Below are 24,401 nucleotides of genomic sequence, written 5' to 3'. Positions count from 1 at the left end.
AGTCTAACACTTCAGTGTTTCTGTTTTTCAGGCTATAAACTAGGCCTACTATGCAAATGCCACATTAAAATTTAATTAATTCATTAAAGCTTCGAGCAGCATTGATCGAGGCCTCACACGTTGGTGCACATTTGGGGTGTGTGTGTTTTTGAGCGTTCCTATACCTCTCAACAAGTACTTCCTGTTTCAAAATGCCTGTGAAGAGAGATGTGTTTGAAGTGTGTGAGTGGCGGTAGAAGTGTAGGAGAGATCGCTTGTAGAAGGAGTGAGGGAATCGGGTCTAGAAGGAAGGTTGAAGAAGGTCTTCTGCCTCTGTAAGGGGAGAGGAGGAGATTATTAGCTGTGGATGTGATTAGTCTGAGTTCCCAGATGTGTGAAGCTAAGAACTGACAGCTGATGGTTGTGGATTTGTCTGTGAAAAAAACGTGCTAAAACTTTAGCTGTTAAAGAGGTGGTGGGAGGAATTGGAGGGGCTGATAATTGTAGAGATCCACAGAAAAAGAGAGAGGACCCAGACATACACTTTAGACTTTGGATATACAAAGACGGTGCGATCACAAAGTTCAATGTGCAATATGGCAGAATAAGTCCCAACTTCGAAATAAAAGAGCCAGTTGCTAGTTGGTAAAGTCATTGCATCACGACAGCTGCCGTTAGAAGCTTCGATTGCCGTTGAAACAGTGTTTTGAGATGCGCATTGACTGGTCTAGCCTGAAAAATAAGCTTTTTTGAATGCTATGAGCATTAGAAACAACATTTATGGCACTGCTCATGTCAGATCTTGTTGCTGATTTTAAAAAATGTTATTTAAATGTGAGTGTGGCAAGTAGTTGAGATTTCAGGATTCCTACTTTCAAATAAATAGGACTTGGATTGGAAATAAATTGGTCTTGGATGCCTGAAATATCTGCTTTGCAAGTATGGCTGCCGAGAGATTTTGACAGGTTAGCAGGATTGTGTCCTCTTCTGTGTGGGATGTGAGTGTTTTTGTAGAGAGGAATGTGCTGAAAACATGTTGAATCTGGTCAAATAGATTATTTAAAAAAGTAGGAAGCAGAAAAAGAAAATGGATACTTAAGTGCCTTGTCTGTCTTTGCTTTGTGGACTCACGCAGGTTTTACCCGAGTATGTCTTCTTGACACAAGGAAGGCTGACACTGACTCGGATTCCAATTAAACATAAGGCTCATCAAAGCTTGTGTTAATACAGCTGTTCACGCCTTTATAATTAGCAAACCAAAATGCAATAGCACACAAATTACTTTAATCGAAACTACTGCCGGCGGGACAGTTCGGCACTTAAGTGCAATAGATATAACAAGCAATAAAAATAACGGTAACACTTTACTTAAAGCCTTTATGTATAATGCATTATAAAAGTATTTATGCTTTGTAATGCACCTTATAATGCATTGTATGGTCTAAATAATTGTAAAAATAATTATAATACATTATATAATACACCTTTAGAAAGTATAATGCATTAAAAAATCTACAAATAACCAATCTGTGAATATTATAATGCATTTTTACTTTGGTTACATTTATTCATGAAAAGATAGAATGCATTATAACTTACATTATGAATATCTTTATAATGCATGATACATAAAGGCTTTAAGTAAAGTGTTACCAAAATAACAAATAGCCGCTTCTTGCTGACAGACATTATTCTAATAACAAACAAATACAAATTAAAATAAAAAATAGGAAAAAAAAGCAATAAACAGTAAAACAAATAAATCCTCTCAAGCAGCAAATATTGCCGTCTCCTCTTTATCGCTTTTCCTTGAATTGTTTAAGCATAAACACATTTTTGAAAATAAAAATAATGTTTTTAAGTATTTGGTATGGTTTGATAAGCTATATCAAATACAAAAATCTGAAGGGCTGTTTAAATTCATTCACTCCTTCATTCCTTCCGCCATGCTGCTTGTTTATGTTGGGGTTGTTAACATCAGAATGCACATCTTTTTACCTCTTTTACACAGCATACACACAGTGCTGTTAAATTTAACAGGCTGATGTAAAAAGTATTGTAAAAATCGAAACAATTTGTAATAAGGTATCTATAATAATTTACGATATTTTAAAGTGCCCATGATAACAATACCATGCATGTTCATTACTGCGATATATCATATTACAGGAGACCAGCACGTCTACTCGGTTGAAGTGGTTTAGATTAATTCTGTTTTATGTTTACTGAACTTTACTTGTTACGACAGCTTGCTTGTGACAGCCTTATGGAGTGTTTTCTGGGTCATCTGTGTACGGCATGCAGATCCTAGCATGGCCTTTTCATCCGTGTTTTGTTGTTGTTGATGTTGTTAACTCTCCTCCGCAGTCTGCACTCTTTTGGTTGATTAGCTCCCTGTCTTCATTAGAACAGGACCTTAATTAGGCCACTCTTTCCATACAAACTTTGTCTCAGTGAATTTCACACACTTGCACACACTTACACAATCCTTCTCACACTAGCTAAACACTTGAGAATCTGGAGAGCAAATCAGGGCTCTGCAAACTCTCAAATCATTCATTAGTGGAAAGAGGAGGAGACTGCTGAAGATAAAGGTCAATCGACTATTCATTTTACCACAATTTTCTGTATTTTATAAATCACAGCAACCCACAAAAACGTTTTAAAGGTATTGAATGTTAACTAAAAAAAACTTTGTTATATTTTATATAGTGATATTCTATATAATATAGTGAAATTAATAGCTTTTTATGCTCTATAAATAAAACACATGTCGTACATTTATATTTATTTAGCATTGAAAGGTTGCTTACCTGCCAATATTTCATGATGTTTCAGTCGATTTTACACATTTTAGTCTGTCAATAGTTCAACTAGTAAAATGTGTACAAGCTTGTATAACAATAACATGTTAAAGGGGTCATGACATGGTTTTTTTTATTTTATTATTATGTTCCCTTAGGTGCAAATATAGTATTACTATAGTTTTTTTTACAAAAAACTTTTAAAATGTAGTGATTTATGACCTTTTCCCACCCTGTTTCTCATCCTCTGATTCAAACAGTCTGTTTTGGGGGTGTTTCCCCTTTAAGAGTTCAGTGTTAACGCCCACTGTTATGATTGGCTAACGTCAGTGCCAATGCATCAATTATTAACGCCCCCAGCCAGAACCTGTGCGGATTCGGCGCAACTGTTTAGTAGCGGGTGATGCATGCGAAGCGATGGCTCTTGCAATGATAAAACCTTATTATGTTTGAGCCGGAATCAGAGGAAAATGAACCATCACCACAACAACGAAGACTGGATCAGCCCGTGTCCACATGGAAAGTGAAACTATTTTGAATTAATAAAAAAAAATTAACCCGAGACACTTGAAAACGGATTATTGTTACATAATTTTCCTATAGCTTAATTTGCTAACAGTTTAACATTATTTAACTAATTCCAATGAAATGATAGGGTGTACCACGGACAAAAATGCATGCACATATTTGAAGATGCAGCATTGATAAAGGCAACATTTTTAATTTTCTATCACATGTAGGCATACTAGAAAGGCGACATATTTTCAAGATTCTCTTATACAAATGTGTTTATATTAGCCATGGTAAAAAGTAAGTTTGCGTCGTCGTTGTTGAGCCCAGAATATTCGGCACGGACTTATCTTTGAGCAACAGTTTTCTGGCAAAGCCAAGCATCATATTGGGATTTTTTCCTCAAAACAGTCATCCTTCAAATGTATAGAACACTGCCGTGACTGGGACGTCCGCAAAAAATAAAGTGCATTCATTTTTCCCTGACGACTGGATCTTTCAGCGTATTTAAAAAGTAGTTTAAAGTTTTAAATACATTACTTACAGTTTGCGTCGTCGATGTTGAGCCAAGAATAGTCGGCACGGACTTATCTTTGAGCAACAGTTTTCTGGCAAAGTTCAAAACAGTCATCCTTCAAATGTATAGAACAAACGCTTAAACTAACACTGCCGTGACTGAGACGTCCGCAAAAAATAAAGTGCATCCATTTTTCCCTGACGTCTGGATCTTTCGCAGCGTATTCAAAGATGTTGTTTGTCCACAGCCAGGAACAGCACATCTGCGGCATCGTAATTTCCCTGTACACAGACCCACACTCGCTGTCCGTCGACTGAACACTTGTGAGGCGCGCGGCGATACGAAATGAGCGTAGCTGCCTTGCGCTGAAAGCGTAGCTGTCTTGTGCATGGAGGCGGTCATATGCAAACGCTGGTACGTCACTTCGTACCGTGACGTCACTTCTTACCATGGATCCAGAACGAGCTGTATTTAGAGCTTGATTAAATAAATGATTCGTTTATAATGGGGAGGACGTCTTAAGCTATGAAACTTGCAGGACGTTTTAATGGTACAAAGACCTCTTATATACCAAAAGATCAAGGCAAATTTGGTTTCTCATGTCATGACCCCTTTAACTAATGTAAGTAAGTATAACTGGCTTGTGATGATATCCTCGTCTGGATCAAGCCACACAGCGCATCCTCCAAACTCGATGAAAAGCAGAGGAATGAAGCTTGATGGTTTATTTATCGACGTGATGGGGGTGTTTACAGGTTTGCGTGGTCACATTCAAAATAATGAGCTCAGACACTAAAGATTGTACCTCTCGTTGGTTTCATATGTATTACATAAACAGAGAAAATGTGTTTTACATATGAATTACTTCATTTAGACACTTCAAACTTTCTAAAGACATATTTCTCATGTCTGTGTGGCAAGTATTCGCTGAATTTCTGTAACATTTTCGAACGCATTTCAGAAAAAAAGTTCACAGAGACAGCAGAAAGCACACCCTGTTTAATTTCTTTATTTTACAAAATCACAAAGTTTTGTTGATATTGTCAGTGCACTCAAATAAAAGGAAACCCTTTACAGTTGTGAATGATGAATGAAAAATAATGGAGTATTTTAAGTCGATTTAGCTGCTGTATGTGGAAAAAATCCACCAGAATGCGCCAGCACGTTCGTCGACCCCAGGGGGTTACTTAAATCAAATAACTTTCATTGTAACTCAACCACATACACAAGTTAAACACTCAGTGAAAGTATTGGATGCAGTTCCAAGCAACATAACATTTTGTGACTGTGATAGACCGTATAAACAGTATACTGTACTGTACATATGCCAATTATAGTAGCCACACACAAACCCACAATATACAGATGGTGCTCAAACAGAATAAGCTTTTTACCTCCCGTTAGTTCTGCGGTAAATTAGTTTGCTATGGTGCTATTACCATTATTAGTGGACAGAGTGTGACACAACAGTGTGGAAAGCTTTCAATTTAATGGGATTGGGGTTTTGTGGACAACACAAACCAATGCCTTTTGCCTTCAGATAAAGCGAGATCTCTTAGGGAGTACAGGGGGCTTATCATCAACAGATATCGACCCCCTCAATCACAGGAACTGCTTCCCCCCCAATTCTTATCCACTAGTGTGAATGATCATCAATTCTTTAGGACAAACTCACAGGAAGAACTATTTTACCATAAGGCTGAAGCCACAAAGAAAGGACAATCTTCACAATTCTTCAAAGTTCAACATTACGCAATCATGTTTTGAGACTGTTCTCAGCACAATGCCTTGGTTCATTTACAATTGGTTTAAAAAGTGAGCTATGCATAGGTACAACTTTGATGCTGTGAACTGTGATCATATGTACAGCGGACTAATCAGAGGTCTTAGAACTTGTTTTGATGATGGCACTATTGGCATCTTCCCAGCTGCGCTGCTCTCAGACGGTTAGAGAGCATCATGTTTGCTGTGAGTGACAAAAGAAAAAGTGTGTGTGTGTAATGCCCTTATATGGACATGGTTTGTGCGTGCTTTATGTAAATGACTTGCCTCGGGCATGTGCTCGCTCATTTAGAATACTCCGTATCGATCAACATTAGAACAAAGTTAAAGGGATAGTTCACTTTGAAATTTAGCTTACCTGAAGGGCATCCAAGATGTAGGTGTCTTTGTCTCCGCAGTAGTTTAAATTTTGATATTTTTAGGTCAAACCGTTCTTGTCGGTCAGTCATATAATGCAGGTATATAGGCACTGTCTCCAAAAGCATGCAGAGAAAAGTCCAAATTAAACAATTCCCCATCGTAAGTGCACATTGATGGCCTAAGCTCGCGCAAACTCATCCGGGAGTGTTGAGTTTTCACTTATTCCCAATTTGTAAGCCTTCTATCTTGACACACTACTCGCTTCATTGTTCAGATCAATCAAAGGCATACGTTGAGCTGTACAGCCAATCACACGCGTTTCTGCTGAGTTTAAAAATGCAACGTCCAATCGAAGGCGGTTAGATTAGTTTCCGGGGAAGAAATCCGGTGTAAACAGATCAGTTGGACGTGGTTGTGTAAAAGAGATAAAAACTATATAAATACTGTTCGTTTTATCACACAAACCGCTTGTTTCGTGTCTTAGGCCATCAATGTGCACTTACTATGGGGAATTTTTTAATTTGGACTTTTCTCTGCATGCTTTTGGAGACAGTGCCTATATCCCTGCATTATATGACTGACAGACAAGAACGGTTTGACCTAAAAATATCAAAATTGAAACTACTGCGGAGACAAAGACACCTACATCTTGGATGCACTTCAGGTAAGCTAAAACATACCAAAATTTTATTTCAAAGTGAACTATCCCTTTAAGAACAAATTCATGTGCGTACGCACGTGTTGTGAATTAGGCGGAAAGGTTTCGTGAGAAGTACAAATGTGCGTATAAATACGTATAATGTATGCAACTAATCAATTAAGACCCATTGCTCTTAGGTACATCAGCCGTACAACTCCTTGCAGTTCTGCTGTTAAGAGTCTTGCAGTAGTGATTGTACACATCATGCTTTAAATGTTGCTTCATAACACTCCTCCAAACAACCAGGTCCATGTGAAGTATTTGGAGAAAAAATGAGCAGTTAGAAAGACAATGAAGCAATAAGTAATTTAAGGCAGTTTGTTACAGTGATTTATTTTTGGCTACGGGATGTTTATATAGGTAATAAATGTAAAAAATAAATAAATAAAAAACGAGCAAATTCAGACACGGACATATATCCACTTAACAACTTCACCCAATGGACACTTTGTTCCCAAGGTTCTTTGCGTTTGCAAAAGAGTCTTGTTCAAACCGTCATAACTGCACAAGGTTTACACACATACAATTCAGTGGTTCTCAGTCCTGGTGTGTCTCTTATTTACCAAACAGAATTTATATCATTGGTAGAAGTGCCAAATCCTGAACTGTGTGTGACTGAAGTGTAATAAAGAAGTTGTCTGCTCCTGCAATTGGTGATTGTTTTATTGTTTTTATTCTGCTTTGTGTTGATGATTATTGAGGGAATCGTGTGAATGATGAACAAGTGAGTGATTTAAGACTCCAGTTGACACCAAAATGTCTCATTTACCGGTAGTTGTTTTATGTTAGTTTTAAGAAAAACTCTTTGTTTGCAGATACTGTACCACTTGGTTTGATATTTTGTTTTATAATTTGATGACATTCAGACATTTTTAAGTGTGGCTTAAGTGTCCAAATTGTTTTTCAGAGTCACCGTCAGTATAATTAGGCCGTGTGTCCACCAAAGCATTTTCCCCCCAGAGGCCAGCATAATTTTTTATATTTTTTTAAATAGGAGCACCGTGTATTTTCCAAAGCCAGAAGCGTGACGAGGTGCTGCACGCTTGGTGTTTTTGTTTTTGCTGGTCAATGAGAGATGAAAAATGTTCTACGATGGGTAAAAATGTCCTGTCACTTTTTACCCAGCTCTCCAATCACAGTGGAAGAGGGCAGGAACAAATATTACTTTGACCAACCGTCTCACCCTGCTTGTACTACAATGGAGAAGTTACAGAGTATTTATATAAAAAATAGTGCTTGGAAGAAAGTTTCGTTAGCCATGGGTTTACCAGGTAAGCAGTTAAACACTGCAATTCCCAGCTGGCCTTTTTCAGAAGCACGCCATTTTGGTGGACACACGGCCTAAATCTACCATAAAAAGCAGTCCCATAATGTGTATGTTTTGTTTTATATTGAAGAGAACATTCATTTATTGTTTGTTTGTTTGAATGATGAATATTTTGTGCTTTCTCTCTCAGGGCGGTGCTTTGCATTTCGAGGTGAGCGGGGGAATGATGAACCAGCCATTGAAATGATTAAAGTGTCACATCTAAAGTAAGTAACATCAATTCTTTTCACACTGGCACAAACACCTCAGTGAGCACTTAAACACGTTTCCCTCATCAGCGGTGTCAAATACGGACATGCACAAACTGCTCTCGGTAATTATTTGGTATTATCTGTACGGTGTCTGGGGTGCACATTCACCATCTCCGTCTACTTCCACTCTCACATTGCAGTACTTTAGCATGGGGACATCCTGAGTGATGTGTCTCATTCCTTAACCTTGCAGTAGAGGGGATTTTATTTATTGTTTGCCATCGTTTCAAAACTATCACCTTTATCACTTTCCAAACTGCAGTTTGAAACCGTTCAGTCAAGCATGAGCAAGTCAGTGTCTGCTGGTTATCAGCCAACCCTATAGACACCTTTTCACTGTTTACAACAAATGACAGACCATATTGATTTCCATTGGAGAGTCTCACAGTGACTGTGTAGCTCTGTGAATGTGAATTTTTAGATCCATTTTGAGCTTCAAGTTGAAATATTTACACCGTATGTAACTCTTACAAATGGGTGTGATGTGTTCCATTCAAATCAAGACTTATGCGCACAAGGTGAAAATTACCCACAATATATTTTCTTAAACCCTAAAATCCTGCTAGAGTGGATGTTTATGAACAAAGAAGTCCAAAACAATTACCGGTATTTACATTGTGTAGTAGTGGTTCCTAATATTGATGATAAATTGACTGGGATCCACTGGGCTGGTCTAGTGCAACACATTACATAAAATGTATAATTGAAATAATTTAATGCACAGCTAGCCGTGGATTATCCCGCTTATACTTTGACTGGAAATTAGTATTTTAGCTATTAATCATTATATCTATCTAGTATTCTGCCCACTTTAAATAAGACAGAGACCAAGTAGTTTGGTAAAAAAAAAAAAATGTATTGAATTTTTGAAAGAGAGTCTGTGCGTGTGTGAATTACCTGCGTTTGTCTGATGTCTGAATTGCTACAGTTTTTAGCATCGATGGAGGAATGTAAAAAGTAAAGCTGTGAGTGTAATTACTTTAAAAACAGCAATGTTACTCACATCTTGCTGAGAAATGTAATGCAGCAAATCAGTAGCGAAGCTATTTTGTTAATAAAAGTTGCAGCGTTGACAACACGTTTTTGTGCTCCTGGATGTGTTTGTGTGTGCATAGTGTGATCTCCTGGTGTGTGTGTGTGTGTGTGTGGTCTGGGTAAAAAACATATGTTGTGGGAACAAGATACCCTTGAAAGGATGGCAATACCAGAAATCTTTGACCTTATAAGGACATTATTTGGTCTCCGTGAGGAATGCGTTTTTTGAAAATGTAAAAATGCAGAAAGTGTTCTGTGATGTGCAGTGTAAGGGGAAAGAATATACAGTTTGTACAGTATAAAAATCATTATTTCTAGTCCCCATAAAACATGGTTACTCATCATAGAACGGTGAATAAATTGACTACTAACGGTGCATATGTAATGGTGCAGAAAGGCTTTGTTGGTCAGTCATTCATCTATCCATTTTATTAAGCTATGTAGAGACTATGTTTCGGGCCATATGCAGGAAAACACCCTGGACAAATGGACAGTCCATCACAGAGCTAACACAGCCGTACATTCACACAAACACACATACACACTCACACTATGGACAATTTAGTGTCTCCAATTCACCTACGCTTTTGGATTATGGGGGAAATTGGAAAACCCGGAGGAAACCCATGCCAACACATGGGAACATGGGAACACAGAAAGGCCTTCTGGCTCAAACCAGGGACATTCAAATTCAAATAAGCTTTATTGCCATGACTTGTAGAGTATTGCCAAAAGCATTGGCCATTACATAAGCAATTAACAAATAATCAATAAATTCAATAATGTATTAATCTGTTAATTAATGTAAATTCAGACATGTTAGGAATATTTCTGACTTTAGTTAACTTTAGACCTTCTTGATGTGAGACAACAGTTCTACCCACTGAGCCTCTGTCCCGACCGGGCAATCAGACAATCAATGCTAACTTTAATGAAGCCAGATTGTGAAATGGTCTACAGTTTGAAATGCTTACTTTTAATATAGGATGCTCCTTTTTTTCCAGAAATGTCAGGTATAGTCCAGAGGACGAAGTAAATGTATGTGTACATGGTCTTGTTTAGGCAGTACCTGGTGGTGGTGTTCAGAGATAAACCTCTGGAGCTCTGGGATGTCCGCACAGGAACATTGCTACGCGAGATGGCCAAGAACTTCCCTACTGTCACTGCCCTGGTACTGTACCAAACTCACAATGTGCCGTTCTGCTTATTGCCTAAATAGTCGCTTATTGTTTTGAGCTTGTATGTATCAGTCTAGCTTCTTAAGTATGCAGTTTTATTACAAGATTTTGAACTGGGAGATTACTCTGAATCTTTCTCTGCACAGAGACTGGCTTTATCACCACACAAACCCATTGAAGGGTGAAGTCGCTATGGGGTTTTGACTGCAAGGCCAGTAAACATTGTAATGGTGCCGCTAGCGATCACTCGCAAATAACCCCAACAATAACCTTAGCAATAAATGCAGTCTCTCTCCTGGCAACCTGACTGCCAGCTCATTTGCATCTTGATTACTTCCTAGGGGTAAAATATGTGCCAGCGACTTCAAGCGATCAGAAATTACAGAGTTTGAAGCGCTTTTCAAGCACAGTAATATCTAGCTAGCATTTGGCAGATATAGGAAAATTGGGGAATGTTTGATTCGTTACGCCCCACAGAATCCAAAGAGACCAGTTTCATGATTTTAAGCAAAAGGTTTTTGAAATTATAAGAAAATAGACATTTAGTCTAACCGTGATCAGTTGTTAGCTCTGTTCCAAAACTGGTGATAACAAGTTTCATGAAGTAGCAGAGATGTATTTCACAGTTATATTTGTTGTTGCGTTATTCTTTTAACATTCAACCTAAAAAGAAGCCAATAAAAAGAAAATACACACCAGGTGAAATTGGAAAATAACATTTAACTAACAGATATCACCATACTTGATTTGAGAAGGTCTTTTTTATCAGTCCATAAATCAGAAATTACTGTCAAAAAAAATAAATAAAAAATGTAATATAAAATTAGACAAATTATAGTTACAGCAGTTACTGATCTCCACAAAAGTTTTTATGCTTCAGAATCATATATTGCATATCCTAATTTGAATCCATAATAATCACAATAATAATCCTATCAAAAACAAAAGGGTTAATGATCAAATGCAGTTTATGACCCCCTTAAGAAAGAAGAAAACATTTAATCCTCCTCCAAAAATGTTCAGCAATATTCTTTGAGCATTTGCTTATATTAAAACTGTCTGTGCAGTGACTCATGATAACATTTATTTGTGTGTAAACAGGAGTGGTCTCCTTCACATAACCTTAAAAGCCTGAAGAAAAAGCAGCTTGCTGCGCGCGAGGCCATGGCCAGACAGACCACCCTCTCTGACGCGGAGCAGAGCAGCGTCGAGTCCTCGGTCATCAGGTCTGGGTGACTCAATCACAAATCTTCTTCTTTCATGTTTTTCCTGGAGAACACACACACACACACACACACACACACACACACACACACACACACACACACACACACACACACACACACACACACACACACACACACACACAAGCCATAATCATCAAAAGTATAACATGATATTCTAATTTTTCTAAGAGTTTCACCTGTGTGTGTGTGTGTATATTTGTTTACACAAAAATTGTACACACACACACACACACACACACAAAAATATTTATTGAAGAATGAAAACATGTAATGTCAAGCTCTGAAATCTACATAAAAGCAGCATACAATTACTATATAACTCCTGAGCAGTATTACACAACTTCTACTATACACAGAGATTTATAATTAATTTGAAAAATTCAGATCTCGACACTGAAATTTAAGTTCCCAAATGTTATTTGCGCTTACGCACATTCAAACTTGAAGATGCATTGCACCATGTTTGATGACATCGATAACATTGGTTCTCCCGTGACCAGCTGTGCCATGGCGAGTTTGAACATGCTGAAGTATGAATGAGATTACAGTGGAGGGGAATACTTTCATTTTTGCACTTAAAAAACACACTTCAAGTGACTATAATGACATACAATGCTTTTATTATAACTTTTTGAGCTTTTTGTCATTTTAAAGCTCTATAGGCCAACTCTCCACTGTTGTTGTATAGAAAAATGTGGACAGTATGTTCTTCAGCATTTCTTATTTTGTGTTCCGTGAAAGAAATTAAGTAACCGAGGTTTGGAATTACATGATGGGTAAATTATTTTAAAAAATTGTCTATTTAAATTTAGCTTCTATTTAGTCTAGCTTTGATTCACTAATCATTGTTTCTTTGGTGCACGCTCCAGTCGAAGTGGTTTGCTGCTTCGATCAGAACTCTTAACAACTCTCTGTGTCTGTCTGTCAGTATGCTGCAGGACGCTGAGAGTAAGTCTGAAATGGGTCAGGGCATATCGGCTCGAGAACACTTTGTGTTTACTGACACAGACGGCCAGGTCTATCACATCACCGTGGAAGGCAACAGCGTGAAGGACGGGGCGCGTATTCCACCAGATGTGAGTGTCCTTATGTGTTTTGCTGTCTTAAAATAACTTATTCTTAATCATAAAATGGTACGTTTCTATTGATATCGAAGGCTATATGCTTAATATGTCGCTCTGATTGACACATTTTGTATCGGGGGTCCCTGCTCCATGTCTCTATAATGGATCCTTGCCCTAAAAAACGTTGAAGACCTTTGCTTGGACGTATCATAATTATTTTGATAACTTTTTGTCGTATAGTCTCTATAGTTGCTTTGTACAAGGATTGATGAAGATCTGGCAAATTATTATTAGTACACGCCCTAATAATTACAATAAACAGAGCAGTTCCATGAGGGTCTCGCATAATCTATCCACTGGCCCTTAATATACAGCTGGACAAATCTAATCTACCGTATGTCAACTGTCAATGTCACATTTCAACATTACAACATTTGTGAAGAAATTGCTTGGGATTTTTAGAGAATTTCCTTTGTTTTGAATGGCATAAAGCAAGATAAAATAATAATAATACATGTGATATTAAAAATATGGGTTCATTTTAGGGTCCAATTCTCACTATTAACTATAGTTGCATATTAGCATCTGTATTTCTAGTATATTGGCTGTTTATTAGTACTTATAAAACTCATATTAATACATTATTCTGGCTGACCTTATTCTACATCTCTGAATCCTAGCCAATACCTAAACTCAACAACTAACTAACTATTAATAAAGCAGTAATTAGGAGTTTATTGAGGCAAAAGTCGGAGTAAATAGTGAGAATTGGACCCTAATCTTAAGTGTGACCAAGATGTGGTCCTATGTTCAGCAAGTCAGTCAAATGCTCTCTGTTGTTGGTGACAATTCGATATTTAAAGCTAAAAATCAGTTTGAAACCATCCTGTACACTCAATTTATTTAGCATTTTGACTGCTAGATTTCCTCATTTTGTGAGAAAGTGAATGTCGCACTCAGTTACTCCAAAATAATTGCTTAATACATAAACTTTTATTTTTGTGTTTGTGTTCTTATAGCCTGTTTTGTCCCATCACTCACACAATAATCAGTCATGCATATGAAAGCAGATTCTGTCTTCAGATGAACGTTTTGTAAAGTCCTGGAGACAGAATGTCATGAACACAGCTGTACACACTCTTCTGAACGGATCAAAGGAGTTTTCAAACATTTCCTTCTAATGTTTTGTATAAAATCTGCAGTTTTAAACTTCTGAGATGAAAGAGGAGATGGAGAGAAAATTGCTCCCTTCTTCATCCTCATTATCCTTTTATCTCCTGCAGGGCTTTTTTTCCCACAAGCCACAATGCCTATTTCTGATCGGTTGTTCAGATCCGTTTGCTTTTTATTTCACTGTTTGTATTTTGAGTTTATATACTGTATGTTTTCAGCATAACCAGTGACACAATAACTCATATTCTTGGTCACCAGTGTCACGCTCCCTGTTCATTTGTTGCATTAATTCTGTTCATTCAACTGTAATTTCTATTAAAAAAATAAGAGGAAGGAAAATACTAAACAAAGAAGATGATATGAAAATAGACTGAGAACTTTATCTTATTAGATAAAAACATGAGGACAAAGTTTTCCTTTGGGGATATTTGCAGTTGAAAAATTTTAATCGCAATATATTTTATTGTAGTACTCAGCATATTGCAAAATGTTTCAAATTGCTATGTAGATATAGTACTAAATATGTATTCTGAATTTTTTTTTATCTGTTGGCATTTGTCATAATAACTCTATATGTTTTAGGTTGGAGTTGAACTTTGTTTTTCCTTAAAACCTTTTATTTTAATGCAACATCATGACAGCTCTTTAGGTGTTGTGGCATATTAGCTGTGTCCTATGTCTTTAATGCAAGAAACTAAAAGTGTTTTCTCCTTCAGGGCAGTATGGGGAGCATTGCCTGTATTGCATGGAAAGGAGACACACTAGTTCTGGGAGATGTAGATGGAAACCTCAATTTTTGGGACCTAAAGGCCCGTCTTTCAAGGTACAAATGTATACATCACTACGGTAATAACTAAGCAAGTCAAACATGTCGCAGAAAATGGGGCAGTTTACACAGTCATGTACGTGTGTAAACTGATTTAATTCCAAAACCTGCTGAACTATTTACTGAACTGAGAAGACACATAATAAGGGACTGAGTTGAGGAAAGTACAACTGTGTTCATCACACACTCTTTTACCGTGTTGATAAAATGTCACACTCATTGGTATTTTTCAGGGGTGTACCTACACACCGCGGGTGGGTGAAGAAGATTCGTTTTGCTCCAGGGAAAGGCAACCAAAAACTTTTAGTGATGTACACAGATGGAGCTGAGGTCTGGGATACCAAAGAGGTGTGTGTGTTGTTCATTTATTATGTATGTATTTATTTAAAAAAAGCATCACTGCTTAATTTTAAGGCGAGACACTACAGGTGAATAGGGTAAAATGTTTAACTAGCCGATATCACCATGAAACTTTCCCAGTTGATTACCTACATTAAGATGAGAAAACAATGTATTACAAGTTTTCTGTAATTTAATGTTTAAATATGCAAATTAGGCAATATCTAATTAAATATGCACTAATTTGCATGTAATTTAAAAAACGAAGTCTGAGTATTGGATAAAGCCAGGTTAAAAAATGTTTTTTTTATTGTGTTCACATATTAGATGGGAAAAAATTACAGAGGTATTTATGGATATCTACTTTTGTTATCCTGTAAATCAGAATATACTGTCAATAGCAAAAAGCAAAATAGAAAAAAGATTTTCGCCATGTTTTTTGGAGTAAAATGTTATATAAATCAGGCTAGGAATAATATATTTACAAATCCCTCTGTAAATGTCTTCATAATATAACTAGGTACAAGACTGGAAAGTTTGGTTTATATCGGTGCGACTGAAGTGGAGATTTCGGACTTGGAGAATGAGAGAAAAGTCATTTTGAGAAAACGGGCTTTAAAGATTTATCATCAGCCAATGAGATTGCGCATTCAGCCCTTTTACTTTCACGATTGGTTGCTGATAAAAAAGGAAATGACCATATTTGGATCCGACAGCATTGTACAGGAGAGAGAGAGCTTTCCAGCGGTGTGTGTGATGACGGTGCAGACAGAGATCGCGGAGACGCGCGGATGATTGAGAACGCCAATTTTTGTTGAATTTATGAGAAATCTACAGACGCAAGCAGACAAAGTGTAGTAATATAAAGACCTAAATGTGTATTTCAGACTTTTTTTCACCACAAGTCTGAAAGAAGAAAAAAAAAATTCACAGCCTGCCGTGTCTCGCCTTAATATGCGATACAGAAGCACAACTGCTTATTTTGCTTCAAGTCCTTATGAAGCAAGTGCCACCATCTTAGCAGTTCCCCATAGCAGCCATTTTCTATCTAGCTGAAAAAGCTAAAAAAAAAGCTAATTTAACTCTTTCCAGGGTTTTGGGCAGAATACAATATTTTATGTCTTGGGAACTCTGAGGTGTGTTTGTTGCTGTATTATGTATACACAACAGTTACCGTAGTTCCGGTCCTCAAATTGAATCGGATGAGAGGCCTTTGAGAGTGCCGATATCCACCAGTATCAGCGCTTGGTCTTTCACTGCCTGTATTTTCCTTGGAAGATAAAGCTGTCACAAACTCCTACAGGTGCAGATGGTGAGCAGCATCAGAGTGGGGCGTAACGTGAGCTACAGGATTCTGGATATCGACTGGTGCACGTCAGATAAAGTGGTGCTGGCTTCAGATGATGGCTGTGTGCGAGTGCTGGAGATGGCCATGAAGTCTGCCAGTTACAGAATGGATGAGCAGGACCTGACAGGTGAGCGTTTTTGCCTGGAAATATTTACAGGTTCAAATGGATTTCAGTCTTGACAACTCTCACGGTAGTTTATCAAATATTTGATTTATGTTAATGGAATGTACAAATGTTTGGCGGACTAGATTTGCTACACTGCTTCTTAGGGATGCACGATTATGACAAAAATCATAATTGTCGATTTTTCCCTTGAAATTGTAATTGCGATTTATTAATTACGATTATCACAATTTACATTGAATGATGTTTTGAATAGCTTTATACCAGTGATTCTCAACTCGCTTGGCCAGGGGACCCACATATCCCAATGGTCATCAAGCCACGACCCACTTTTTTTAGGAATTTTATATATATATATATGGAAGCAAATCTAAATATATACAGGTGAAACTCAAAAAATTGGAATATCGTGCAAAAGTTCATTTATTTCAGTAAATCAACTTAAAGGTTGGGTAGGTAAGAATTGTCTAAAGAACTTTTTTTCAAATTGGCTTAAACTGTCTTTATATACCAATACATAATTAAAATGTAAGTACTTTGAAAAAGAGAGTATAAAAATCGAGTGACTATAGTGTATTTAATTTTCAAAAAACACAGCTCATTAATTCCTACGCCCAAACCACACCTATGAGTAATGAAGCTACTTCAGACCAACCCCTTTTAGATTTGCGTCGGGCGCAAGAGTCATTTGTCCCGCCGGGAAAATAGCAACAGCGCCGGGATCCGCCCACAAAGTTACTTGCGCTTTGCACTTTGACACTTGCGTTTCAGATCGTTAAAATAGGGCCCATAGACTCATTACATGCAAAGTGAGATATTTCAAGCCTTTATTGTTATAATTTTGATGATTTTGGCTAACAGTTTATGAAAACCTTTTCACAATATTCTTATTTTGAATTTGGGGTTTTCATAAGCTGTAAGCCATAATCATCAAAATTATAACAAATAAAGGCTTGAAATATCTCACTTTGCATGTAATGAGTCTATATATTAGTTTCACCTTTTAAGTTGAATTACTGAAATAAATTAACTTTTGCACAATATTCCAATTTTTCGAGTTTCACCTGTATAAATATTTATATACACATCCCTATTATAATACATTTGTTTACACAAAAATTGTACACACACACACACTCTCACACACACTAACACACACACACACACACACACACAAACACAAAGTACTGTCCCCCTTTACTTAACATGCTCATAAATTGTAAGAATATGACTGCTGCTAGAGAGAATGTTATTGTGTGAACTATCCCTTTAAGTCAAGTCAATTCATCCTCATTTATATAGCACTTTTAACAATGTAGATTGTTTCAAAGCTGCTTTACAGAGATAAACGTATAATTTCAGGTAACAGATTGTTTTGGCTTTATAGCGGTTCTTGAATAATGTTACTTTCCAGCTAAAGTTAGTTTTGATTGTTTCACTTCCATCGAAAGGATAATTTGTTATTAAATCAGAGACCGCTAAGACGACACAGTTCTCTCTACACAGACTTTAAACGTGAACCTGTGAGAAACGCTGATGGCGCTCACGTGCGCATCAAGAATTAATTCTATAGTTATGTGTGTTTGAATATATGTGCGCATGTTTGTAATTCTCTACAAACCAAGCCTTAAACTACTTGTCCTGCCTATAAATTTGATACAGAATTGTATTTAAGAGCACTAAAAGTCAATGGGAAGTCCCCATTAGGAGAGCTGATAAATGTGTTGTGGACCAGTCATCCTTCATGTTTGTATGTGCATATGCTGACGCTTTATTTATGAAATTAAATGTTTCAGTGCTAGAACTGTGGTTAAGTGGGTCATGCCATCAGACAGACTTGTTGGTGTAGAACAGACTGATGTATCCGTGCCTCTGTTTCAGATCCAGTGTGGTGTCCCTATCTCCTGCTGCCACGAGCTGCTCTCACGCTGAAGGCCTTTCTGCTGCTGCAGCCGTGGTGCGACACATTCACCATGGACATCTCTCAAATGTGCGTGACGTTATTCTGTCACATCCGTTTCCATTCAAAAGTTATTCACAGCACATTTTCATCCAGTCTGTTGTGATAACTATGTCTTCACTGAAACGTTGACAAAATCTGACCTGAACAAAAGCCTAGTAAAAAAATAAATAATCTGCATCCATAAAAGAAAACTTTTGGTAACATTTTAGTTTAGGGTCCAGTTCTCACTAATAACTAGTTGCTTATTAGCCTACATGTTAGGTCTAACTGTTAATTAAACTATTAATAAGCAGTGATTATGAGTTTATTGAGGCAAAGGTCATATTTAATAGTGAGAAGTGTAAAAAAAATGTTGCATTGAGTACAATAACCAGTACTTTCTTTTTGGTATTTGCTGATTTCATCAATTTTCCAGCACAGTACAGTGGGGCTGATGGATTGAAAGTCTATTTATTTTCATGAAATGTCAACCCCATTAATAACATCAAATTCAAGACACAATAACTGATCACCAAGGCATCATACAATCGAAATATATTATGTACCCTTACTCTTACAACCAGGAATTATATCATTGACCCAATTAGTTTAGTAAACAGTAAAGATGTCATTGTAATCGAGTAAGCACAGCAGAGACAGGACTGAGCCAACACTCTTTACATTAGTTTTATACACCTAAACATGACTTTTCATGTATTTAACATACTTAACATGCTTCCAAGTTGAAGGCTTTTACATTTATTATTTATAATCCTTACTTACATGTTGCCTGCAGTTGCAAAAATGGCATATTGTTTCATATGCATCAATTTGTTTAAAATATTTACTTATAATTAATTCATATGCGTTAAATGGAATTTCCAATCCTTGTGATTGTGGAAAACCTGGAAATATCAGGAATAAAAAATAATGCTCATTCAGAGTGCTTGTGTAGTGTAAATCCTCCCAACAAACATGCTGATCATTTCAGGAAGTAGTTCCGGGTCTGTTTGGAAAGTTGGAGATGTGTAGCTCTCTCAAAATATGCCATGACATAAGCAATTTTATTAAAACTTTATTTTTCTTTCATTGTGGTTTCATATTTCATGCTTCAGGGAGTTTAATATGAAGCCTATTTACAAAGTTCACAGACATGCATGTCAATATTTCAAAGGGAAATGTGTATCTCTATGAATCCCTTCACACAGATATATTTAGATACACTTCTGTGAATAGATTTGCAGAATCCAAGAGCAAATTCTTGAATTGTGATTTCCAGATCTGGAAAAGTCATGGAAATTACATAATTATCTTTTAATAATAAACTTCATAGTTTTTCACCTTATATATTGCTCTTTTCGAGAGATTATATAAAGTCAAAAGTCTTGTAGTAGCATGTATGTTACACATTCTGTTGAGGGTCTTATTGGAGAAATTCACACACTAATACTGTAAGTATAATTGTTTAAATAAATCGAATCAGTTTGTGCCTTACACACGAATAAACATTTCCGATTTGATCATGAACGCCTGAAATCGTCTTAGAAAAGTCATGGACATCCAATGATCAATCAGTATGTCTGGTAACCCAGTTTACTGTTGTTTAGTTGGTCTACTCGAATCGTTTCTTGACATACTTTTTACAGTTGAACAGCAACTTGATTCCAGACAAAAGATGAACTCTTCTGCTGACTTGTACTGTGTGCTTCCATCCTTAGAGACTACATAGAAAAAGATGAAATCAAGGGACTGATCCAGGAACAGCTCAACTCTCTTTCTAAGTATGTTCACTCCCAGAAATAAGCACAGCACTGTTTCTATAATAATTCTGTAATTCAAGTATGGTATTCAAGGCCTTGAAAGAAGTACCTATTATTACAAGCAGGGAACACAATGATCCTCAAATAGCTCTCACTGTTTTATGTGAAGAGCTTTTTAAAACTCATTCTGGGTCATCACTAGTTTTGTTCTTCCCACTCAAGTGACATCAAAAGCGTTCTCCAGGACCCGAATCTGAACTTGCTGCAACGCTGCCTCCTAGTGTCTCGGTAAGTGTCGGTTCTGCAGGGTTGTGCACCAATTTAATTCCAGTTCAGCTTTAAAGGATTAGTTCACTTTAGAATTAAAATATCCGGATAATTTACACACCCCCACGTCATCCAAGATGCTTATGTCTGTCTTTGAGGAAAACATTCCAGGATTTTTCTCCATATAGTGGACTTCAATGGGGTCCAACTGTTTTAAGGTCCAAATTGCAGTTTAAATGCAGCTTCACAGTCTCTACACGATCCCAGCCGAGGAATATGAGTCTTATCTAGCCAAACCATCGGCCATTTTCTACAAAAAGATAAACATTTATATACTTTTTGACCACAAATGCCCATCTTGCACTAGCTCTGCGATGCACCACACATTACGTCATCATGTTGAAAGGTCACGCGTGTTTAGTTTCACAAAGGTCAAAAACTCGACTTGAAAGGACAATTACAATTATTCTCCCGATATTATTATAAAGGGAGGAAAAGAGGGAAGGGGAAAAAAAGAAAAAGAAGGGGAAAATTTCTTTCTCTCTCCTCTCACTCCTTTGAGACTATTGGGAGAGTAAATGGACTAAAATCCATATAAAACAATACAAAATAAAAGTTGGAAAAAACAAAGGTCAAAAACGAATTAAATATATATTTTTTTTTTTCAAAATCGTCCGACATCGTTGTTTTATCCTTTTTGTAAATGGCTTTTGACTTTGTCTTTGCACGTTGGCGTTGTAAACACTAGGGCGGTACTTCCGCATATGTCTCACGTGACCTTTCAACGTGATTACGTAACGCGCGGCGCGTCGCAGAGCTGGTGCAAGATGGGAAAAATCCTGGAATGTTTTCCTCAAAAACCTTAATTTCTTTTCGCTTGAAGAAAGAAAGACATGAACATCTTGGATGACGTGGGGCTGGGTAAATTATCAGGAAAGTATCATTCTGAAGTGAACTAATCCTTTAAATTAAATAGAACCGTACTGCATTTGTAAAGATTTTCTAATTATACATATTTAGTGGTCCAAGCGCCTTCACTTTGTTGTTGTTGTTGTTGCCTTGGAGTTCCTCTCATTATTCGGAATATTTTCTCAGGCTGTTTGGTGATGAATCAGACCTTCAGTTCTGGACGGTGGCTGCTCACTACATCCAGTCCTTTTCTCCGAGCTGCCATCCCAGCGGATCTGTCCCAGAAGGCCAAGCGGCACCCGAGGGCCCCCAGAGCACCCCTGGGAGCCACCTGGACATCTGCCATGACACCCTCTGTGAAAGCTCCTTCTTCCAGGTATGAGCCCGTACTGAACAATACATGAATATGAGGATTATGGAAGAGGATATTTCTGCCTCAGAACCAAGAATTCTTTGAGTCCTTGTAGAAATAACTTACAAATTCATTCATAGTGATTGTGAACGAGCACCGATTTGCCTGAGATTTTGAGCTTTTGTTCAGGGATTTCCATTTACTGTCAAAAGTGGAAAATCGGTGGTGGAATAGTGCAATGTGTGTGCGGCATTAGAGACATCATTTTTTCCCTGTTGTTATTGGGTGTTACGGCTGTTTGATAAGATATACACATATGTATGGTTATTATTATTGCTCATATTATTAATCAAGTCAAGTCAAGAATATTTGTATAGCGCTTTTCACAATACAGATTGTATCAAAGCAGCTTCACAGTATTAATTAAAATAATAATAAAACGTCCATGTTTGGTAACGCTAATCAATAGTATTATTCATTGATTAATTCAATTGAATATTAATGCTAGGGATTTAAACAGTAATTTGAAATAATTGATTTGTTTCTAGTTTTCGATACAGATTCCTGGTTGACCATTCCTCTTTTACGTCTACATGTTTCCTGTTCACTCAAAAAAAAAAAAAAATTGCTTGGTTTTTCTCTCCATGTCAATCATATGCACTTAATAAAACCCACTGTTGTAGCTTATCCCTGTTGTGTGCGCTAAATAGACACTGAACTCGGAGACGCATTAATTAAACGTCTGATGCGGTCACTGATTTCGGCCCTCCAAAATTATTTTATCCTAAAACTCAAAAATTGCTGTTTCTGTCAAACATTTTCAGTTGAAAAAATCAGTGCATCCCTAATATAGACACTTTAGACATGTACCGAGCAACTACCCAAAACACCCTACCATTGTGCCAGCATGAGATCACATCTATTCTACAGTTTACTGAATGGCAGTAATGGAGCATCAGTAATTAGACTGGGATTAGAAGTATTCTAGTGAATTTATGACACATTGATTCTTGAGAGGTCTTCAGAGAGAGAGAGAGACACTGAATATTAACACTGCAATATTCAGCAGGACTTTAGGGGTTTAATTATAATAGCCAGTTATTCTTCATAAATGGAGAGAGACCGTCATGTTGAGTTATTTGTAAATAGTGCAGTTTACACCTAAAATGAAAAACACTCCATTATACAGAACTCATTTGCTTTATTGCGCACCATTATCAGCAGTAAACCAAATATGTTTTTTTTTCATTTGTGAGTGCAAAACTTAATGCCACAGTCTGCATTGCTCCAGCAACAAAGTGTGATCGCCAGGACGTTGTTATCTTGCGGTGTTGCTATAGTATGTGGGTTTTCAGGATGGTTGCTAGGTGGTTATTTACTGCTCCTGATCACATCTGTCTTATATTCTATCTGACGTCCATAGTGCCATAGATTACCAACTCATTAATAATCATTGACTTCTGATCACTTTGTGTCTGCAAACATGGGCCGGGTTCATGAATTGGTCTGGTTAAAATGAGGAGTTTTGAGGACGTACTCCATATGTCATTAATTTTTTTTTATATTTCTTCTTCTTTTTTTTCCGCAAAAGAACAAGGAAAATCCAGTTGTTGCTTTGATTGTACCAACAAATGCTGCACCTCTTGATGGAAATGACATCACAACATTAATTTCCATCAAAAGGTGCATCAATGTTTGGTCAGGATCTTGTATTGCCAATGCATGAGTCCGGCACTCTGTAAAGTCTCCTCCAGCACGTCACAAACACTCTCAGTGAAGTTAAGCTCTGGACTCAGAGGAGAAAATTATTCTTCATGCTCCTCACAACCGTTCTTTCACAGTTTAAACCTGATCTTGACATCGTCATCCTGGAATATGGTCATGATGTGTCTTCATACATGGTTGTTTAAGAAATGAAAAGCCACACACTCCATCAATTAGGGGTAGAAGAACTGTTACCAAACGTATAATTCAATTCAATTCAAGTTTATTTGTATAGCGCTTTTCACAATACATATTGTTTCAAAGCAGCTTTACAGAAAATGCATTTGAAAAATATACATACAAAAATACAGTTAGTTAATCATAAAATTTAGGGCATAACATATCGCTGGCGTTGGGTCGTCTCTTCACAGGCGTCGAGTCGTCTCATCACAGGCGTTGGGGCATCTGAAGTCTCCATGAGAGGCTGGATACATAACTGGAGCTGACGAACTCTATTTGAGTTATAGGGACAGGCGTCCCGAGATAACAACAAAAAAAGGCAGATGGGAAATAATTAGCGTAGCTGCTGTTCATAATATGAATGTATTTGATCTGATTTAACTGTAGTATAAAAGGTATGAGATGCATTATGTGAATGCTTGACTAAAGAGATGCGTCTTTAATCTAGTTTTAAACTGGGAGAGCGAGTCTGAGCCTCAGACAATATCAGGAAGGCTATTCCAGAGTTTAGGAGCTAGATGTGAAAACGCCCTCCCTCCTTTAGTGGACTTAGTTATCCTAGGTACGACCAGAAGCCTCGAATTTATCGATCTTAAAGAGCGTGATGGATTATATGGCGATAGAAGATCTCTTAAATACACAGGAGCTAAACCATTTAGGGCT

General features: G+C 37.2%; 1 protein-coding gene across 2 annotated transcripts in view; it reads left to right on the top strand.

Moving 5' to 3' along the window:
• wdr11 (WD repeat domain 11) overlaps positions 1–24,401 on the top strand; it is a 108,218-nt gene that overhangs the window by 61,512 nt on the left and 22,305 nt on the right. For both annotated transcript variants that reach the window (XM_079634671.1, XM_079634670.1), the window contains exons 13-23: positions 8,110–8,185; positions 10,328–10,436; positions 11,545–11,669; positions 12,619–12,766; positions 14,644–14,750; positions 14,987–15,101; positions 16,396–16,567; positions 18,446–18,554; positions 20,225–20,287; positions 20,489–20,554; positions 21,629–21,818. In XM_079634671.1, the coding sequence (XP_079490797.1) occupies positions 8,110–8,185; positions 10,328–10,436; positions 11,545–11,669; positions 12,619–12,766; positions 14,644–14,750; positions 14,987–15,101; positions 16,396–16,567; positions 18,446–18,554; positions 20,225–20,287; positions 20,489–20,554; positions 21,629–21,818 (1,280 nt within the window). The remainder of the gene's footprint in view (positions 1–8,109; positions 8,186–10,327; positions 10,437–11,544; positions 11,670–12,618; positions 12,767–14,643; positions 14,751–14,986; positions 15,102–16,395; positions 16,568–18,445; positions 18,555–20,224; positions 20,288–20,488; positions 20,555–21,628; positions 21,819–24,401) is intronic.

The sequence above is a fragment of the Phoxinus phoxinus genome, assembly GCF_949152265.1.
Source record: "Phoxinus phoxinus genome assembly, chromosome: 14".
Classification (NCBI taxonomy): domain Eukaryota; kingdom Metazoa; phylum Chordata; class Actinopteri; order Cypriniformes; family Leuciscidae; genus Phoxinus; species Phoxinus phoxinus.
Note: the sequence above shows the minus strand (reverse complement) of the source record. Positions and strands in the feature narration are given on the sequence as shown.